This window comes from Streptopelia decaocto (genome assembly GCF_964273445.1).
Source record: "Streptopelia decaocto genome assembly, chromosome: 7".
NCBI lineage: Eukaryota > Metazoa > Chordata > Aves > Columbiformes > Columbidae > Streptopelia > Streptopelia decaocto.
This window is the reverse complement of record NC_138661.1, coordinates 26,244,213-26,265,262: the sequence shown is the minus strand read 5'-3', so window position 1 is coordinate 26,265,262 and position 21,050 is coordinate 26,244,213. Positions and strand designations below refer to the sequence as shown.

General features: G+C 38.4%; 1 protein-coding gene across 1 annotated transcript in view; it reads left to right on the top strand.

Annotated features, from left to right (window-relative positions):
* MIPOL1 (mirror-image polydactyly 1) overlaps positions 1-21,050 on the top strand; it is a gene marked incomplete at its 3' end in the record, with an annotated part of 192,035 nt that overhangs the window by 130,350 nt on the left and 40,635 nt on the right. Inside the window, exon 12 of the mRNA XM_082057458.1 lies at positions 10,695-10,789. Within this exon, the coding sequence (XP_081913584.1) occupies positions 10,695-10,789 (95 nt within the window). The remainder of the gene's footprint in view (positions 1-10,694; positions 10,790-21,050) is intronic.

The window sequence follows — 21,050 nt, the reverse complement described above, 5'->3', positions numbered from 1 at the left end:
GTTACAGGCTTTGGAGCGTATATTGTTAACTCCTTTATTGCTCAAGTTACTGCCTTGCATTCTTTTTTCTGCCCTTTTTATGAAGCATGAATGATTTCAATGTACATATTTTCTTACAGAAAAGAGACTTGTGAAATGTTGCAGAGTGTCTCATTTGGACTAAGTGTCTCTGTTGGGCCAAAATCATGGATAAGGAACTGAAATAAGTCAAAGTCTCATAGCAGAGAAGCCAAAGGATAACCAAGTCCAAATGGCAATGGAAGGGCATGGTCAATGGCTGGTCAAAGGTCAAAGCCAAGGACTTTATCATAAGGAGGAATCTGCAATAGAGGCTGGTAGTGAAGTAAGGCTAGAAAGATTTACCCAAGCAAGAATTACTCCTGCATCCTTGGAGTGGAGCTGTGGGTGACACCTCTTGAACACTCAAGAGTGCCTCACCCACCTACTACAAGTGCAAGAAACAAATTGTCAGTCACAGTCATGTATATAAGTCAGGTTTATCAGTCTTGGTCAAGTTTATTAAGCCCTTATTAGTTGGCAAAACCAATTATCTCTACCTACTCTAGTAACTAAAATAGGATCGGGGTGTGGGCTTGAACAGTGCCATGCAATCATCTGTGCTTTTTGTTAGAAAGCTCCCTGGCACAGTTTTAACCCACTCTCGGTGAGAATGCATGTGAACGATACTGTGTGCCAGGGCTGGTTCCCCTCTGGCAATCTGGTGTTAGCTGCCCTTCCTTTTAGGGGTGAAGAAAGAGAGTTTTTGACATGGTAACACAAGGCAGGTGATGCCAGTCAATCTCAAGGCTGGAACATCATTTCTGGTCAGTTCTTTTTAGACCCAGAGAGGTCACTGCTGTGGTCAGTTTGGGGTCTGTTAGTGGAGCCTGAAAATGAACCAGACAGGGAGCCCTGAAAGCACACACTGTTTCTGGCTGCAGTGCAGATAAAACATGCCTGGCTGCAACACGAACTTTCTTCTGTTCTTCTGCCAGTTCAGTTCCGCCCCAAACTGGATAGGACACTTCTGGGGCTGAGTGGAACGTTGTTTTTATTGAATAGGGTCTTTGTTATCTCAAAGCTTCCGAGACAACATTACAACACTACCTTTTGGATCCTGTGCTGACGACTTGCTCTTTGTGGCAGATACTGACTTGATAATGTAAGTGGCCAAAGTCATTTGCATGGACAACAGGTTTATCCTGGGTGCTGAAGTTTGAAGCTTTCCCAGAATGATCTGCCAATAGGTCTCAGACTCCACCTGGAAGGCTTCTTCAGCTCACTCCAGCCTATGCAGTCATTTCCTTCTTGATTTCCCCTAAGGAGGTTGCCAGGAAAGTTTGTTATAAAGTGTAATAGTCTTCATGTTGCGTGTGAAGCAAGTCAGGTCTCTCAAAGTTGAGGGAAACATGCCTGTTATTAAAGTAGATCAGAGAGGTTCTTTCTTTTTTGCTTTAAGGTAAATATTTGATAACCTGGTCAGCCTTTGTAGGGATGAGTCTGTTTTCTAGTCCAGTTACCTATTCAGGAGGACATAAGAAGGCTTCCTCAGATAAACAGTAAACACCATGCCCAAAAAACCATGCATGCTTTATTTTCACATCAAATAAGACAAGTTTTTCTGTATTGCTGATGTCTTTCCATTATTTATTTGAAACAAAATGTGTGATGTCACCAAGACCAAACCTGAATTACAGAACATGGAGAAATGTGCCCTTTCCACATGCCCACAGCTGTAAGCAGTCTTTAATCTGACAAGTAAAGGAATTAACTTACTTTTGTTATTTTCATATAGATTCTAAAGCCATAGCTACTATGCAAAAATAACTGTTGTGAATGGCTTTTTGCTTCTCTATTAAAACAAAGCCTTCTTGTCTTCTTTTGATTTTCTTTTAGAAGTGTGCATCATAGTTAACAGTGAGACAAATATCTGCCTCTCTGTATACAAAGGCCTTACTACTTGCTATTTTAAAGCTCCTCCAGCTTGTGTTCATAATAAATCCTTCCTATTAAAAGGTCAGCATCTCTGCATGTGACATTATTTATGTATAAAGCCCAATCCAGCTATGAATGCCATCATCCTTTAAAGTTTTCAGGAGTCTTTTTGTTGTCGCTAAGGTTATATCTTACCTGAAATAAACTTTGCAGTATCCTTAGTTAGTTATCTTTATGCACATAGTAGGTATGTATAGTGGTATCTCTGGGTTTTTTAGCTATGTACTCAAACAAGTGGAAACTGTAAATGAAATCTTGACCTGTGGAAGTCAATTACAGTTTCGAGTCAACCTTACAGGGACAGAATTTCAAATTAATCTTCCTCAGTCCTATGAATCATTCTTTACAATAAAATGGTTCCATATATTAGTCTCACACACTCATCACGTGCCTTGCGTTATCCTTTGAGTATCTAAATTTTCCTGCAATTTCAATATACCTTCTGTTGGTCGAAAGAAGTATAAGATATTACAAAATAATACTGCAGATAATGAAGAAACTTTGTATCAACATCATATCTAAGGTTAGATGAGCAAATTCTTTATTCTCATTGAAAAATATCATGAGCACTTCATATAGACTGTTTCTTGCATAATGTGTTAATGGACTAAATCTGCCTGTAATATGTACTCATCTGGGCACATCACTAGGTGAAAGGCAAACTACATGTCAAATACTGCTGGTACAGTGTGCTTCCCAGTGTGATGTAACCATGCAGTACAAGAATGAGACATTTACCTCTCAGGCATAATGGTTCAACTGATACTTCTTTAAGAAGATTAGTAGATATTAAGTCACTTCTTATTGTAATAAAATGAACCCAATATTTACCTAGTGTGGGCAGAAATGCTATTGGATCCTTTGATTTTCTTCAACAGAGCAGGAAAAAACTTTTTGGTGATGTTTTTTTTCCTGATTGCACAATCTGCATAATATTTGTTGTGGCCTGTTGCTGTCATCCCAGTCACAACAGGACCTCTCAGAAATGAATGACCATACAAGCAGCATTCATATGGCATGATTGTGTATTATTACTGGGGAATTTGTTATTGTGATGAAGACGAGAGTCTGGACCTCAGATAGTGACACCTTCTTCAAGTCTTCTGAAAAGCTCCCTAAAAATAGTAAATTAGGCATAGCATAAAGACTGACTTGGGGAAGGTGGCATTAGGTAGACTTGCAGCACAACACTCTTGAAAATGACAATTCTGTTTTGGAATGAAAGGGAGATTAGGGGGTTACCATTTTTAATACCCATAAGAGAAAACATTCTTTGTAAAGGAACTGAAAAAGATGTGTCTATACATGCTAAAAAGACAGTCTTGATTCACTCACATCCCATACATGAAAACTCTGATTTGAACTCCCTGATCCAAGTTGGGCACCCTCAAACATTTTGATGGCTGGGCTGTGGAGTTTGTCTCCTTTCCCATGATGCATCTTCTATCTGGATCTGCTTTTCACATACATAGCAATTTAATAAAAAAAAATATTTGTGCCAGTCATAGAGAGAAGACATAAATGAATGGAAGTCACCAGAAACATGAGTAATTCACATTAATTTAGAGAAGGGAAGTATTCTCACTGGTGGGAGTCAGCCGGGTCCAAAGTGAGTTAACACTCTGAGAGTGGGACTCAACATTAGGTTTCTGCATCCAAAACGAATAACCTAATCACATGGCTGGGGAGGAGTTCTCTCCTCTGATAGAAACTCTGCCTGTTATTCCTCAGAAATGTTTCTGTCTAAACCAGTGGATCTTGACAGGGCATTATTGTTCTAGTGAAACAATGCTTTTTATTAAAAAAAAAAAAAAAAAGAAAAAAGTTTCATTAACTCATATTTATTCTGACCAACAACAGTATTAGATTGTAGAGTAAAATCTTATTATGGTTAATTGTTTGATCCTGATGCAAACTCATAAAGGTCATGTTTGCTCTTGAGATCCCCTTCCTTTGTGCCCAGAGGGAATGTCAAGCTGGGTGTGGTTGTGGTGGTGTGCTGGGGGAAGATGTAGCTTAAAGGCTCTTAGAGTTCACACCACCGCCACTGTTGCCCTGGAATTCACACACACAAACCCTCAGCTGGTTCTTCAAGGCAGTTTTGCAGCTGTACTGACCCTCCACAGCAGCACTGATCCATCGGGGATCAGTAATACAGTTGCTGGATTTACTCAAAGTTAAGATAGGTTTAGTAAAGACTATTTCCATTAGAAAATGATGTGTTGAGTAACACCTTTTCATTTATTTCTAATGGTTTCGGTTAATATTCCAAATTTTTCCAACTCAATTTTATCTTCCAGAAGTGTTATTTGATGGACATTTGAAACTACACTTCAAACTTCAAAAATTCAATGTAAAGTTTTAATTTTACCTTTTAAATCTGGATTTATTTTTGTTAATTATGTATTTCAGGATGTGCCAATAATTTATAACATCTACTGTAGTACAGTTCTAATTTTCACTTTTCATTTTTTAAATCATCAAGGGCAGCTGATACTTAAATGCAAGTTGAAACATTCTATCCAATTTTCTAGGTCACCATGTCCCCTGTTTGTATTATAATGAAACGGTTTGACACGTTAGTACTGTGATTTAAGAAACAAGGTGATCACTTAGTATGTTATTAGAGCGCTAGGCATTTTCAGTACCCTCATGGTAGCTGGAGCCTTTCTCTTGACCCTGAAAACCTCTGATCCCCTAATTAATAAGACAAGTGCTTATATGCTTTTCTAGATCAAAGCATCACCTGCTTCTGTTGTTGGTGGAACAGTTTGATATGTTGACACTTCGATACAGAAAATAAGATGAGCTGTTGTAATCTGCACTAAATAGCAGCTGCTAATGTAAAAATAACAATCGTTAGAAGTTGGATGTCATTATGTGTCACAACATGACCTACTCTATCATGCAGTATGTACTTCTCTTATTGACATGATGTGTAAAACGTAAAGGCATTAAAAATAATGTGAAATAAAAAGATTTCTTCAAAGGTTTTAAAATGCTTTTCAAGATTTTTTTTTCTTGCTTATTCATTCTAATTCAGAAAGAAAGAAGCATTTGTTCCCCCTCCCAGTGTCCTGCTGCCCTAAGAAGACACCTGACCTCTTACTGTCCAACTAGGCTGCTAAATATCAGCAGAAACATACTTCTGCCCCACCAGAAATGGAGGCAATTCTCAGTTGACCATTTGTGGCCAAATTCCATTTCAGACTCCAGATAACATCGGACCAAAGGAGCAGAACGATGTTTTGCTGCCATCTTTCCCCATTATAAAGCTCTACTGAGTGTGAATGGCTGAGTCCATAAATTGCAGAAATGACCTTTTAGTCTCTTCAGACTTCTCATCCAGCCTGTATCAGCAGAAAGCAAGCTGTTGGTAGCAGTTATGACCGAGTTAAGGAATACCTGTGTATTAACAGGTATCTCAGTCAAGCCAGGGGAATGTACTTTGCGTGGGAATGGTGTCAGTTCTAATTGGATTGATTATAGTCTCAATAAGAATAAAATAATAATAACTTTTCTGAAAGAAGAGTACTTATTAAGCAAGAAAGTGTCTTAAAAAACAGGAGATATAGAGACAAATGCAAATTGCCAGAGATTAAGCTAAATCGTCCCTTGGAAATGAAATGAAAACAAACAATAGTGTAACGACTGAAATGAGAACAAGGAAAGAGGAAATGTGCCACATCTCTGAGAACAGCATGGAGATCAAGGATAATCCAGATTAGGTCAGAAATTGTGTGATGTTTTTTTCCTCTTCACCATTGGTCAATGCTGATGTCAACTATGAGGATGGGGTTAGGAAGAGTGAGTGTATGTAAACGAGCACTTCATAGCTGTTCAATAGATTATTGTGCTCAGATTGAGATAATGGATGGTTCTTATCCCCAGTTCTAAGAGAGCTGGTGTGTGAAATTGCAGAAGTGATAGGAAAGTTCTTCAATAAAACCTATGAGGCTGTGTACAGTGTCATGTGGCAGGAACTTAGTAGAGGCAACAGCTGTATATAGAAGGGCAAAAAGTGCAATTCTAACCATTTTAGACCAGTTAGTCTTTGTTGTGAGGCTTCAGAGTAAATTTGAAGGGAAAAGGTTTTTAAAACATGAACCCATCAACAGTGGATTGACGTCCAACTTTCACCCAAGTAAGGTCATGCAAGAGTTCTTTTTTATTATGATAACTGATTATTTAGACAAGGAAACTTGTTAAATATAAGCTGACACAAAAGGTTATATGTGGTGCTGTATGGAAAATTATTAATTACAGTGGAAAATGTGTATATTGTTGTTTTACAAGCAGGCACAAGCTTTCTTGTAAAAGCAGCAGGGAAATACTGCTTGCTGTTAGCCTGGTTCACCTAGCATCTCCTGTTTGGAAGGATGGGCATGTTGAGCTCATGCCTGTCTGCAAAATGTCATGTACCCATGAAGGAGATGAGGGATTAGTCAAAGGCAATAAGGAACTAGTTAGCAGGAAGGCAACAGCAAACAGCTTTGAAAGAAGAAACGTTAAGGTCCAAGGATTTCACTAGTGGAATTTCTCTCCAGTTTCTCACAAATTGGTGCTAAACCAGTTTTCTTCAATGCCGTTAATGAGAACCTTTGGCATGAAGAGCAACAGCATACCAACGAAAATTCTTGATGATGCAGAGCTGAGAGATCTTATTAAAACTAAGTGGAAATATCATTAATACAAAGTAAGTTCAAGCTGTCTTGCAGAAAGATTGGAATAGCATCAAGTACTGGAAAAATAAAAGCAGTGGGGTGGAATTCAGTGGTACCAAATGAAAGGTGTCAACATTTCAGGATGAATAAGAATTTCCACGATTAGCTGGGTAATACCCATGGCAAGAGAACACACAGATATCGGTGGGTGACTGTGAGTAAAAAGGTTGCAAGAATGTATCAGGCAAGATGTTTCCACTGGAGTTAGGAGGTACTGCTAGCAGAGTACTGATGAGATGGATTTGAATTGATCAGGAGAATGGAGAACCTGCTTACTGAGAGGTAACAGAAAATGTTATTTGTTTAACCTGTGTAAGGAAGGAAAAATATATGTTCTTCATAAACATATGTAGGTGAAAATATATATGCTCTCTACAAATGCATGAGAAAAAAAAAATCAGTAAAAAGATAAAGCTATGAAGCTTCATTACTCAAGTTCATTGTATGTTTTTCCTTCTGTTGGATGTTGAAAAGCATTATACAAGCTATCTCTCACCCACAGAGAACCTGACACCATAGGATGCTCTGTGTTCTTACCTTTTTGATTTGGATGAGAGGGTGTACATGATTGCCCTAGAGGAAATGGGAAAAGATAAAAACTAGCTTTAACCCTCTGTTTTCCTTTGCTTAAGTCTTGTATCTTTCCAGCCTTCACATAAAAAAAAAAAAAAAAAAAACAGCATGTTCATTTAAATATTTTGAAACAAAAGCAACAGCAGAAGGATCAATAATATCAATAATGAGATTTTCTTTGTCAAGATCTGGCGATTTCAAGTTTCATATGTGGCAATTAGCTTTTAGATTTAATTGTAAAGTTTAAATTTTCAACAAGTAACTGTTTGCTAAAATGTAAAATGAAAGAAGTGTAGAAACAAGAATTATCTTTTGCAGGAAAGTGGGGTGGGAGACAGGGAAGGGGGAAGGACCTACCCACGTTAAACCAAGTATGAAAGCATAGGAACTTGTGGGCAAAACAAAATTGTCAGAAAGAGGCCATATCCCACTGATCAGAACACCGTTTCAGGATTAAACAGGAACTTCACTGAGGGTGGCCCCTATACCAAAGTAGTGACCGACCTCATCTCTAAATTCACCTTTTCAGGGAAAACCTCCACCAGAAGAACCTGAATATGTATTTTTTTTTCTTCTTGTTGCTCCTTCTTTACCCAGCCTCACAAAAAAAAATTAATCCAAACTGATACATTTCTGTGAAAAGTTCTGATTTCCATAGCTTGACATTTTCCAAAGGAATAATATTTTTTTTAAAGTACCCAAGTAACTATTGCTATTACTAGAGGTGAGCTCATGTAGGATTTTTGCCATGTGTACTATGAATGGATTTCAATGTACATTATAGGAGTCCTCCAAATGTTTTATAGTGGTGCAGGCACCCTCATTTTAGTTAGCAATTTAATTTTGCGATGCACACTGTTTTGCCTTCCTTCTAGTGAAGGAATGCATCTCTCTTTTGAGAGGATATTTGAGTCATTTATTTGTGTTTACCACTCTTCAGGCCTGTGAATGATGGGTCATTTTGTCACATGGCTGCATGCTGTACACAAAAACTCCTCTGCTTGAATTTTTCTTGGTGTTGTGCAGCTGCCTAGTGTGAACCACACTACTTGCTAGTGAGGAGGTTATCAAATGTCTATTTCTCTTCCCTTCAGTTTTTGTAGCTGTTTTTTGTTTGGGTTTTTGGTTGTTGTTTTTTGTTTGTGTTTTTTTTTGTTTGGTTTGGGTTTTTTTTGTTAGTTGGTTCGTTGTTTTGGGGTTTGTTTTGTTTTATTTTATTTTCCTAAATCCAAAGCACTCAATTCTGCTGTTATTTTTACTGGTGCAAACCCAGTCAAATCAGTGCAGTTTTGCTGCTGAAAAACTGACATAAATAAGAGTCTTCAGACTCTAATGCCTTCTGACTTTTGTCCTGAAAAGCAAGTGGAACATAAGGTGTATTTTTTATGATAGTTCTCCAAAGAGACTAGCTGTTAATCTCTCCGTGAGTAGGTGTGTCAGCTGCAAACATTTCCTTCCAGTCTACCATTTCAATCACACTTCACAGTACACTGAAAATTGGCAAGGATGTTAATTATTGGCCTCTAGAACAAACCACCTACTTTGACTCAAGCGTGTTTTCCAATTTTTAAGAATGTTGTTTCACCTACAGAACAGTATAATTACAGAAAATAGCTTGGTTTGGCTAACATACTTGTGTTCTGTGAGTTCTGTTTGTAAGGCAACAAGCAGCGCTGGGCAAGAGGCTCACCTGCAGAGGGTTTAACCTCTTGCTGACAGGAGTTAGGGCTTGCCAGCATCCAGTACATTGTTTTCAGTATCAGAAGCCCTAAACCACTGTCAGTCAGAGGTTAAACATTAACGCTTTCTGCTTTTAAAGCTGAAGGAACCCTCCATATAGTAAGAAAGTTTGTTTTTATTCTCCAGGGAACTTCCTGTTAAAATTTTATGAATGTCTGTTCCAGGAGCAATTACTGTGGTGGGTCCTGTACCCCAGCAATGTGAAACCCTGGGTGCAACGTGACACACTGAGCAGCACGGTGCAGAGACTGGTTGTGTAGCTGCATTTGTGCAATGCGGTGTTTAATAAAATTTGCCAGGAGTCAGCCATGTATCCAGGACATGATTAATCAACCAGCAGAATAAATTGCCCATAGATGACTGGGAGTTGACAGTAAACAGTAAAACACCTGCCTTGAAGACTTACAGTCTTAACAGACAAACAGGAAACAGAAGCAAGTGGGTGCCCTGTTTTAGGAGAGAGATTTTGAGGCACACAGACAGAGTCGTTCACGATTATACAGCAAGTCTGGCAGAGCTAGAGGCTGAGCTCTGTGCATTTCCCTTCATGTGTTCGTAGCTCATGTAACAGGTCTTTAATTTACCAAGAAGCTTTTCCACAACACTGTCCTGAAGAGTTGGCAGAATCCGCAGTCAGCATTTCTCACACATGTGCCTCTTGGTTTGGGGCTCTACAATTTGTACAACTAATAACGTACACCATGAATTAAAACGATTGGAAAGCAGCCCAGTGCTCAGGCTCATGTGTCAAAGAATTGCTGTGCAAGCCCGGTCTTATTTGTTGTTACAACAATTAATCATCCATTGATTTTAAGATCATGTATATGGTACCTGGGCCCTCAAGGGTGTCCTGCAGTGCTAATTAAACTGGACATTTTTAAATTGTGGTGATTAAGCTATGGAGCCATATTAAATATACATGAGTACTTATTTCTCCTACCTCCTCTTTAACCTTAAGGCGATGTCGGGGCTGGCTACCTTCCTGAGCTTACAAGCCACATGCTGCAATTTCCAGAATGGCCATGAGTCACCAACCCTTTGCAATGTGGTGTGAATAAACAATGGGAGGGGGAACATCCGGGACGGTTCACAGCAGGGAGATGACAACGGTTTCTCAGGGATTCCTTCACTGCACTGTAAACCAGATCCTGGGTGAGAATGTGCCCCGATTCCAGAGTGAACTGGCAGTGCCCATCTCAGCAGGCTCAGGGTGCGGGCTATCCAGCAGCTTTCCTGCCAGTAACACCAGCCGGTGGCTGCCAGACCAAGAGTCACACCTGAGTGCCTTGTTTCGCTCTCTATATATTGTTCAACAGTTTTGCACTATAGGAATATTGTATCAATATGAAATATGTTTGCTGAGAAACACTTGGCTAAACCAAAAAGGCCTGGCCTTAGCCATTCAAGAAGTTTACCGTATACACGAGGGAAGCCATTCAAAACATCATCCTACTGGGAAAAAAAGCTAGAAGAAATTGCAATGCTAGAACAAGAGAGGAGTTTTTCTTAAGAATTAAATAGGTGGTATTACAAAACAGTATAACTTTATATATGTAATTATAATAAAGCATAACTGAAATGAATGCACAAAGGATCATTATGTTTTCAAATCAATATGGGTACTCTGAATAAATTGTTTATCATTTGTTCGTTGTTTTGCAGGCAGACTTGATAGCCTTGCAACAAGAAAAAGAGGCTGCTCTTCAGCAGTGCAAAAAATTAGAAGAAGAAATCCAGACATTGCGTGTTTATTACAGGTAAAATAATTAATACTAATATAAATCAGTGACTCACAGGGGAAATTTTCTGTACTGTGTCTGACTGTGGGTAAGGAAATGGCCTTATCAAATAGGTATTTGTTGGAAATGTGAATACATCAATGAATCAAGACCTGCATTTCTGCTTTACTGCTCACCAACCGTCTCTTTGAAATAGAAGTCCTTTTCTTATAGCTTAAATTTTCTGTTAGTTTCTTCTAAGGGAAGGGGAGGGTTACTGGCAGCTGATTCTCATATAAATGAAAAAGCCGTGTTATAGCAATGCGTCCACCTAAAACCTCGAGGACAAAAGAACCAGTTGACATAAGTGCTTGTTTATTCCATGGTTGTTTGTACATACCTAACTCAATAGCATAGATTTTAAAATAATAAAACCTTCAATTCTAAAAGACATTTTTCTTTTCATCCTCAGCATAATGTGTATGTTTTAATTCCTTACATTCTGTAGCAATACATAGAATGAGAGAAATAGCCATTCTCTCATTAATTTAGGTGGACTGCACTGAACATTTGCATGGATCAGTGGGTTTTAGTCCCTAGGGAGAAGCTCTGTGTGGTCCAGTGAAGGAGTTAGGTTGTTTTATGGAGTGATGTTGGGTTACAGTTCTCATTTCATCCTGACCTCCTGTGTGAGAGGGGATACAGAGCTGCCAGCAGGTTAAAGGCAGGAGAACTGGCATCAACACAGCGGAAAATTGTGAATCTGAAGGCTGAATGTCTGTGATGAGGGATGTGGGCTGCAGAGGTAAATAATAAATGCAGTGTGAATATTATGTTCATTGGAAATAAAGAGGACTAGTTAGTTATGACTAAAAAGCATTTGCAGTAGCAAAACTGTGTATGTTTTCAGTGTTCCAGCATTTACAAGTGAAAAATACTCAGGTTTCTAGAGGTTTTTAGAGTTTCCTCTTCTCATTAAGTTTATTAAAACCTTGGAAGGAAGTTTCAAAACAACTTTTGTTCCTAAATCTCATAGGCATTTATTTAAAACCTGTTAATAGTGAATAGAAACCCCAAGCAATTTGTGATTATTGCTTTTAATGAATTTGGTCAGCATTTAGTGTGTGCACATATTATGGTATGATTTGCCAAACTAGAAAGAATTTATTATAGAGCCCCTATTACTCACTTAAATGGGATTTGTACTGTAATTTAAAAATAGAAAAACATTTTTTGTATTGATGTTTAAGAAATTAAGAGTTTACTTGTGTTGGAGATTTTTTCACTGACTTATGTTTTTGAGATAGTGTGTCAAGTTTTCACTAACATATAGTATTTAACTAGTGTAGTAGACAGCAGCCTTAGTTTATTGATGGAAATGCTTTTAATCTCAGAAATGTTAACAATAATGACTTGCAGAAATCGCCGTTAGTCTTTACCTTGTTATTAACTTAGGGCACTTAATTTGAACAGGCAGAATTTAATTGTAAGTTTAATGATGGTGTTTTGCAAGATTTAGTCATAAGGTAAGAAATACTTATCTGAATATCCCCTGGGACAAGAACTATTTTATCACTACTAAATTATACAAGTTATATAGTGGTTCAGAACATCAAAAATGAAAGATTTTATCTCCTACCTTATTGTTCTTAGACAATGTTTTTTGCAATGCGTTCTGAAGTGGACACAGAGAGGCACAAATTGACTGAGGTTGGCAGGAACCTCTGAAGGTCCTCTTGTCCAATCCCATTGCTCAAGCAGGCCACCTAGAGCAGTTGCCCAGGATCATATCCAGATGGGGTTTCATTATCTCCATGGATGGAGACTCCACAACCTGTCCATATAGAGACACTGTCCAAGCATGCGGAGACATGGCTAGGAAAGCCAAAGGCCACCTGGAATTATTGCTTTATACATCCCTCACTGGGTTCAAGAAGGGCTCCTATAAGTTCTTGAGTAGCGATGTTTGAGGTCTCATGCCTATCTTTTGCCTTAGTTAGAAATTATTCACACCATTATGAGGATTCTTATGAGCATCATAACATTTTTTTTACTCTTTCCCACATATTACGTGAACATCTGCAGCCTCTCTCATGAAACAGTGTGGCAGCATTTTGAACACATGCCAAACCAGCTAGATGAAGAAAAGAGTATATGGCCTGTGTGCATAAAGCTTTGGGGACTGTATCAGGCCAAGGGTGGCTGGCCACAATAATCATGAATGACAAAGTAGAGAGTGCATTTCCCAGGCCATCCCAAATGAGTGAAAATTTACTCTCTCTTTTGTATGTGGAGGCTAGTTAAAGGAATGCCTCTGTAGATGTCTACTGGGTCATTTTATTTCCTTTCACTGTTTGCTGTGCTGTGGTAATCTAGAGTAAGAACTGAGACTGTTTTTCAGACAGCCTGTTTTGGAATGAGGTGGAAGTTTCATTCTTTGATCCAAGTGAGTTAGCGAGACAATTTGCTGTTCAAGACTATGTTTTCCTAGAGTTACTTCTCTTTTGGACTTCAGAGCTCCCTAGTGAGTGAAATACAGGCTTCCACACATGCTCTGCTTCTCATCTGAACTATAGGGCTGTAATGAGACATGTTATTATGCAGGGTGCACATTTCCTTCACCTACTGTTCTCTCATCCCTTTGCCAGCTTCTCCCACCTTCTATCATCTCTGTGGTGCCAGCATGACAGCAGCTTGGGAATTTTGGCTCTGTTTGGTGCCTTCTCCTCCTTCTGCTCTTAGGTCTTTCTTGGCCTTAGAAAAAGTATTTTCTCATAATTTTTTTCTTTTTTCTTTTTTTTAATGTTTTAACTGAGATTTCTACATAATCCTTTAACTTAGGAGAAACAAATTTAAGGGGAAAAAAAAAAAAAAAAACTACAGGCTAACGTTGAAATATACAAGGGATACCTAAAGCCATGCTATGTGCATGTATTAACAATTCTTTAATGAATACATGTGTAAACAGTAGCATCAAAATGTGTATTTTTATACTGGTCTGTCTTTCACTAACATATAATCCAGAAAAAGCTAAATATTTTATTATACAAAATCAGGGAAGAGATATTTATGCCCAGAATATCCGTATGTGTGAACATGCCACTGTAGGTACACAGGCATGCTCAAAAGAGGGAAACAAGTGGAGACCTTCCAGAAAAAACATCTTCCCCTTTTTTCTCCAGGAGAAAGATTCCTGGTTTCCAGAATACTGCATCCAGTTTTGGGTCCCCAGTAAAAGACAGACATCTATAACTTGGAGCGAGTTTGACAGAAGACCACTAGTATGGTCAGGCAACTGTAGCATTTGCACTGTAAAGAGAGACTGAGGGTACTGCTCTTGTTCAACCTGAAAAAAAAAAGTTTCTTTGGTGGCTTCAGGGAGACCTAACAGCAGCCTGACAGTGTCTATGAGGAGGTTATCAAGAAGGAGAAGCTCTTCACAGTGCTGCATGATGAGGGTGAGAGACAATAGACCTGAACTGAAACAAGAGAGTTTCAGACAAGTGAAAACATTTTCACCATGAGGGCTGTCCATCATTAGAACAGGTTGCCCAGAGAGGTTTTGCCATCTCTATCTTGGGAGATTTCCAGTGCCTCACTTGATAAACCCATGAGTGGCCCGGTCTGATCTCCTAGTTGATATCACTTTGAGAGGAAGCTTGGTTGGACTAGAGACCTCAAGCAGTCACTTCCAACTTGAATTATTCTACAGTTACGTGATCTGGTAGGTGCTGCTGTTTGGAGCCATTAGATTTTTTTCTCCAACTGTGAAAGAAGTCTGTGCTGTAAACCATACTTCTTTGCAGATGAAGTGGAAAGTAAATCCTAGCTCAAACTGGAGTTTCATGTAAAGCCTGAAAGACCCAAAGCAAAATTAAAATGAGCTTTTGGGGAATAAATGATGGAACATTGATTTCCATATGAATTTTTACTTTCTGAAAATAAAGCCTATCCCAGAACAATTCAAGCCTTCTTTAAAATGAAAAACAAGTGAAAAGGAGGAAAAAGAAAAGGAGGAAGAATCTAGTTCAGATACAGAATGGAGAGGACATTGGCTCTGAATAAAGTTGGGCGGGTTCTCTGCTTCTGTTTGTTCTTGTGTTGTTTCCGTGTCGTGTCTCAAAAGGAAAATTGCATTTTCTGGATAGTAACCCTAAAATACATATCAGAGATGAAAATTTGCATTACAGTTAGGAACAGTATAGAGTTTCTAGCTTAGTAATATAATTGCTTCAACACAGTACACTTTAAGCTAGGGATTAATGTAAATCATAGATCCTCAGTGACCAAAGAAGGCTGTATCCAAATCATCAGTTTTGAAATATGTAGGAGTGTTAATCCCATTACCTCTTTCTCACATAGCTCTGTTGTTTGAACATCATCACAAGTATTTCATTTGCATATTTTTCAGTTACATGGTCTGTCCATTCTTGTAACCTTCTATTTCAGCAATGCTTCAGAAGTATAGCTCTCCTACATGTTAAACTGTTGACAAAGACATGCTGTTGCACACTGGTTATTTTTCACATATTAGCTAAAACGACTGTGTAAAATAAATATATCTCTATATACATATATATTTTTCCAATTATTTTTTTTTATTCTAAAATTTTTTCACTGAAAAGCTGTGGGAACAGGAGTATTGACACACAAATAATTTGAACAAATTCTAACTAGTACAGCAAAAGGTACACTTCTAACATCAACCCCATTGTAAAGAAAGATAAGAGAGCAAAATAAAAATACAGGTCTATCCTTACTTAAAGGTATATTTTTGATAGGTTTCATGTTGGGGTCAGATGCAGTGGTGCTCAGTTCAATAAAATTATCATTTACTCTTCAGCCGTGTAAGATACGTACATCCGTGTTAGTTCACACACCTTTGAGGTGTGCTGAGGTGAGGTATGCTGAGGATAAGAATTGGTCCAGACTCCAAAGTAAAATCTAGGGGTGCTTTTAGTAAGTTTGAGTCATTGTTTCAGTGACAATATAAGAGGCTCCTTTGTGATTTAATGGAGTGCTCTAAAAGCCATATATTTGCCAAGTCTGATGTTCACAGGGGAGGAGAGAGAGTGAAAATATTTTGCAAAAAATCTTTATCCAAAGGTTCTTCCAATTTGCTGTTGAAATGTGTGAGACAGAGAAACAGCTGCAGACTGGAAGTCACAATGCAAAGAAACTTAACATTTATTGCAGCAAATTTCCCAGTGAGCATACATTTGAAAAAACTAGCGGTGTCAAAATGAAATTTAATTTAGAATTATTTTTCACTCTCCTGAAGTTGAGGAGGAGTGAAGATCTGAAAGAAAGATCATAGTAACATGGAGAGATGGCATTTTAATGGCAGATGCATGTCATAGTCCTAGGAGCTGCATGTTGCAGAGTAATTGGAATCTATAAATTGGGACCAGCATATGAGAAAAAGACAGCTTATTTTACACTTATGTGACAGTTTTCAATAACGAAATGAAAGAGTATCTTCAGTGAAATCCCTTGTAATAGTAGGTACTGTGACCTGAAATATTTTTAGAATCAGATGTTCAGTCAGTATGGGTAACTTCTCCATCAGAAATGCAGGTTTGTTGCTTCCTAATGAGTTGTATAGTTTCTAAAAAGTTATAAACTGTTGAAGAAGTTTAATGCAATTTTAATCTAAAAGCTTCTAATGTTTTAATTAAATTGGAATTAATGTTTAAGTGGCAGGCAGATAGTATAAATAACAATTGTTTTTATGGATGTCAATACATTTTTCCCGCAAAGTCTCTTGTAAAATGATGTGGAAGTTCATCTTTTTAAAGACTGAAATTGATAGATGTGAAAGAGAAGATAATCAAGAGTTTTTTATTATTTCCTCAGATGAAACACTTATAAGCACAGGGACAAACTCAATTTTCATTTTAATTACAGAATTAAATCACCCTATAAAAGGAGAAATAGATTAAAAAAGATGCTTTGCAAGGCATTTGCAGTCCTGGGAAAAAAGGCTGTTTTCTATTCAAGCTCTGAATACAGTGATGCATGTCTGGTTTCATGGCTGATGTTATGGTATATAATGTTCAGATGGTACCATTTCAACCATGCTCCATGGATTCTATGCATCAATATATAGTGGTGTAATTCTTGCCATTAGAGAATGGCAAGAATTGTTCCAGTTTTATTGGTTATTACAAGCTATAAATTATTCCACCTAGCATGTCAGTATTACTCCTCTTCTTGTATTCTATGTGGTTCACAGCCACTGCAGTAGCAAGTCAGAATACAACTGCCTGAATATTCAGTCTCCTGTTCCCTGACTGAACCCTGTTCAAATATTTCAGCCTGTTTGTTCTGCCATCTCTCAGTTGTTTTCAGAGATTTCTCCAGTCCAGGGGGACATGGTATGTAGCAGAAGATTGGGCTGCTCCAACACCAAGCTTTCCAGTCCGAAGGAACTGGAACCCATTTACAGTGGAATTAGTGAGGCTGCAACCAGTAGTGCAGAGTGGTGATCTCAGTCCTTCCTCCAAAGCCATAGCAGGATACCTTGAGCACCTGCCCCCACAGTTTACCTCAGAAAAATGGCTGGTTTTTTATCTCACTTTTTCAGTTATGGCCATTGACTCATTTTCCTGCTCTTTTCACCCTGTCTGCTCACTCCTATTCTGGCAGTTGCTGTTTTGCTTTCAATATTAGTTGCTTTAGACATAACATGGTATAATTACAGTCATTAAGAAGAATGACCAGATAATTATATCACTGTAAGCCTTGTGTTGTTTTTGCAAAACAATTTTAGGGAGATCAGGGAGAAGGTAGCAGTTGTGTTTTAAGTATTCTCTCTACTTGCAGCAGTGCTTTCTATTTTAGCCAAGAGTTTCAGACACTTGACATCAAAAGTAAATCTTGAGCTAATTAAATTTCCCGCTTCCAAGCAGAGGAGAAATTCTCTTTTATATCAAAGAGATGAGGTGATTGCATTTGTTATACAGTGGGAGACAGTGAGGTATGTCTTCTTGTCAAGGAACGTAACCCCCTGCTATTCAATACAGCCCAACATATGGAAAACAATGGCTCTGTGAGGGAGCCCTAAGGTTTTTGTTTGTCTTTCATTATTATAAAAAACTTCAGGTACTATCCAAACTGTATTTCTTAGTTTATTCCCTACATATAAAGTCCCACTGATTTCTATGGGAGGTTTGGATATACAAGGAATGGAGATTTAGCCCTTGTTTGTGATTTGGTGGTTGTTGGGGTTTTTTAGTGGGCGTGTTTTCTTCCTGTTTGTTTATTGAACTGAGTGCTTAAATGAGTAAAAAAAAAAAATGTCTTTTAGATCAGATTGTTTAAAACTGTATCTTCTCTGAGCAACTCATGGAGTTTTCAGTAAATTTTAATCAACTTGTGGGGGCAAGGGGAGACAGCACCCTGGTAATTTGGACCTGAGATTTCGAATCTGCAGGTTCAAGCTTCTCCTCTGTTGTCACATCACTTTCTTGTGGGGTGCTGCTGCCCCGAAGGAATTGGGATTTTAGGTTGTTGGGTCTTTCTTACTCTCTAGTCCCATAAGCATTTTCACGCTGATAAGCCACTCTGTCTTCTTTCCCTTTGTCTCTTTGACTACTTGTGTGATCACAGCTCTTGTTAGTGTTACAGGAGATAAAAGCCATGGGTTTGGGGGCTATTTCATGAACTGAATCATACAGCTGAAGTGGGGAAAATAGGTCAGTAAGCTGCTCTGCTTTGGCAAAGCAGCCCCCTGAAGTTTAACTGGTGCTACAGAGACAGCTGTATTTCAGTGTCTTGGTGCAGGTGAGCAATGGAGGCAGAGTCCTACCTTGTTATCCTTATGTATTTCATACTTTATTGGATTTATTATCCTCTTCCCCATGCCCCATTCCCAGACTTCTTGCTCTCTAGCCTGGAACTGATTATTGTTTCTCCTGCATTTGCTCTACTTTCTGGCAATGATAATATCAGAGAGACTGACTTTATAAGTCGACAGAGAGGGAACTTTCTTGGGAGTGCAGCAGAGCAGACTCGCATCTGTACTCCAATTAATATTTGACCATTTGCACAGAAGAGGGATGGTAGAGAGAGACTCCAGTATATACTGTAGCCTTGGTGTTTACAGTGCCTGTTTGGCAGGCAATGAAAAGGCAAAGCAGTATCTGAACCTGTTGAAGAGGGTGGGGGGTGTCCTTTTTTCACCTCCCAATGGAGTATCTTAGCCATCAGAATGCTCTCTGAGCTTCCTCTGTCTCTCATTCATTCAGAGACACATACAAAAAATACTTTTGAATATTTCTCTTTTTGTCCTGACATGATTTTGAACATTTTTCCAGTGTAGCATGGAAAAACAATTTCCTGCTCAGCTTTAGTGATTTATAAAAACTTTGAGGGAGAGGAAGCACTGAACTGTCAGAGATCCCAGCCACCTGATGGAATAACAAGTCATCCCACGCCATCCCTGCACCCAGCACAGAGGTGAATGGATGTAGTACACTGAAGATGCCGTGTGCTGCTGTTGACTCAGGCATGGATTGGTCTGACCTACATTTTATGAAGTCTTTGTGCCTAATGTTTCCAGGGGCTGGCTCTTGGCCTTCAGAGCTGCCTTGCCAATAGGAAACTAAGCAGCAGGTCTGAGGAGGAACACGGGCAGCATAAATATGGACTGAAGTGCCTAATGCGCTCTGTGATGCAGTTTTAATTTGTACTGTGTACAGTGCTCATTCTGCTACTATTGGGTGGGTTACACTGCCAAACATTCTCGAGTTTTTTAGATTATTTGAGGACCAACCAGTCACCTGTTGTCCCAAGCACATTAAAACTAGAAGCACTCCACAGCTCCCTATACTCTATTTCGTCACACTTGAGCAGACTTCTTCCCTATCCACTTGCTGTCTTGTGTTAAAGTGAACTAAAACAACTCTTACCTTGTCAATTTTGCTGTGATGGACCTTTTCAGATGAGTTTCTGCTCTTCTCTAGGAGCAGGGATTTGCTTGACAGAAAGGAATTCCTTGCCATCGGATGCTGATATGGTCTCACGACTCTGTATACATGACCCTGCTTTCTGTGAGCAGCTCTCCTTTGCCTGGCTGATTCTTTCTCCTTCTCTTTTACCTCCACTGTCTGTGGTTTTCTGTTATGACTTCCTTGGTTTCTCAGTGAGCTGAAAAGTCTAGGAAGTGTAATTTTGTTCTGTGCTTTTTGGAATAAGTATATAGCTAAAGGTTTCTAGGAACTGTTTTTCAAATTTGTTAAAGCCTAATAAAATTGAGTTATTGGAAGAAAGGTTTAAAGTCTCTGGATGAACTACCTGTGAATAACTGACTGACTGCTACTGATAGGTTGGAGTAGATTAGTAATACAAAGTATTCCACTCCTATAGAAATACTTGTAAAAATTCAGATGTTGAGATCAGTAGAGTTAATGTCTATTCTGTATAATGCAAGGATACTCAAAAGAAACAGTAAAAATCTGCAAAGAGCATATGCAGGGTTATGAAATCTGTTATCTGGTAGAAGGGGTATGTGACCAGAGCCTACATATGCTGATTCTGCCATTGGAATGCTGGATGAATATAGATAAATCACATCACTAAACTCTGTTCCAGCTGCTTTATTTGTATAAACTGAATAAGAATTTTTACCATTTTCCCTAACACCTTTCAAGATCTATGACCATGGAAATGCAGGTGCTTCTACTTTAAAATGAGGGAGGAAAACAGATAAAGGAGAAGCAGCAGCCCTCTCTAGAGCAAGTTAAAGAAATGCAGGAAAACTGTGTGTAATAAGAGCTGTTTGAAAGACAAATTTTCCCATGAGAAGTTTGAAAGAAAATCTAAAGCTGCAAAAAAAAATCATTCAGCTTGCCCTATAAATATTGTATGAAAGGGAATTTCTTTTGTTATGAATATGATATTTAGAAAAAAAGTAATAACATTGTCAGGAGGACTTTTATTTTTTGTTGATTTTTCACAAGACACGTTTTTATGTTAAAATGTCAATTCAATAATAAAAAATGTTCATTTTTGATGTGTTTCAGTTCAGTTCTCTTCAGCTGAAGAACTGAAACAAAATAGCATTTCAAGTTGAAATGTCAAGGTGAAAGGAAAATTGTCACTTAGAAACTTGCCAAAGGAAGCCAACATATTTTTAATGTTGGAATTAATATCTGCCAACAAAAAAAAAAAAAAAAAATGTTTGGTGAGAAGACTTTCCACATGAGCAATTTTCAGCCAGTGCTAGACATAACATTACTTTTCTTACTTGGAGCTTAACCCTGCTTGCAGTGGAGTCAACAGAAAACTTGTGTTAGGA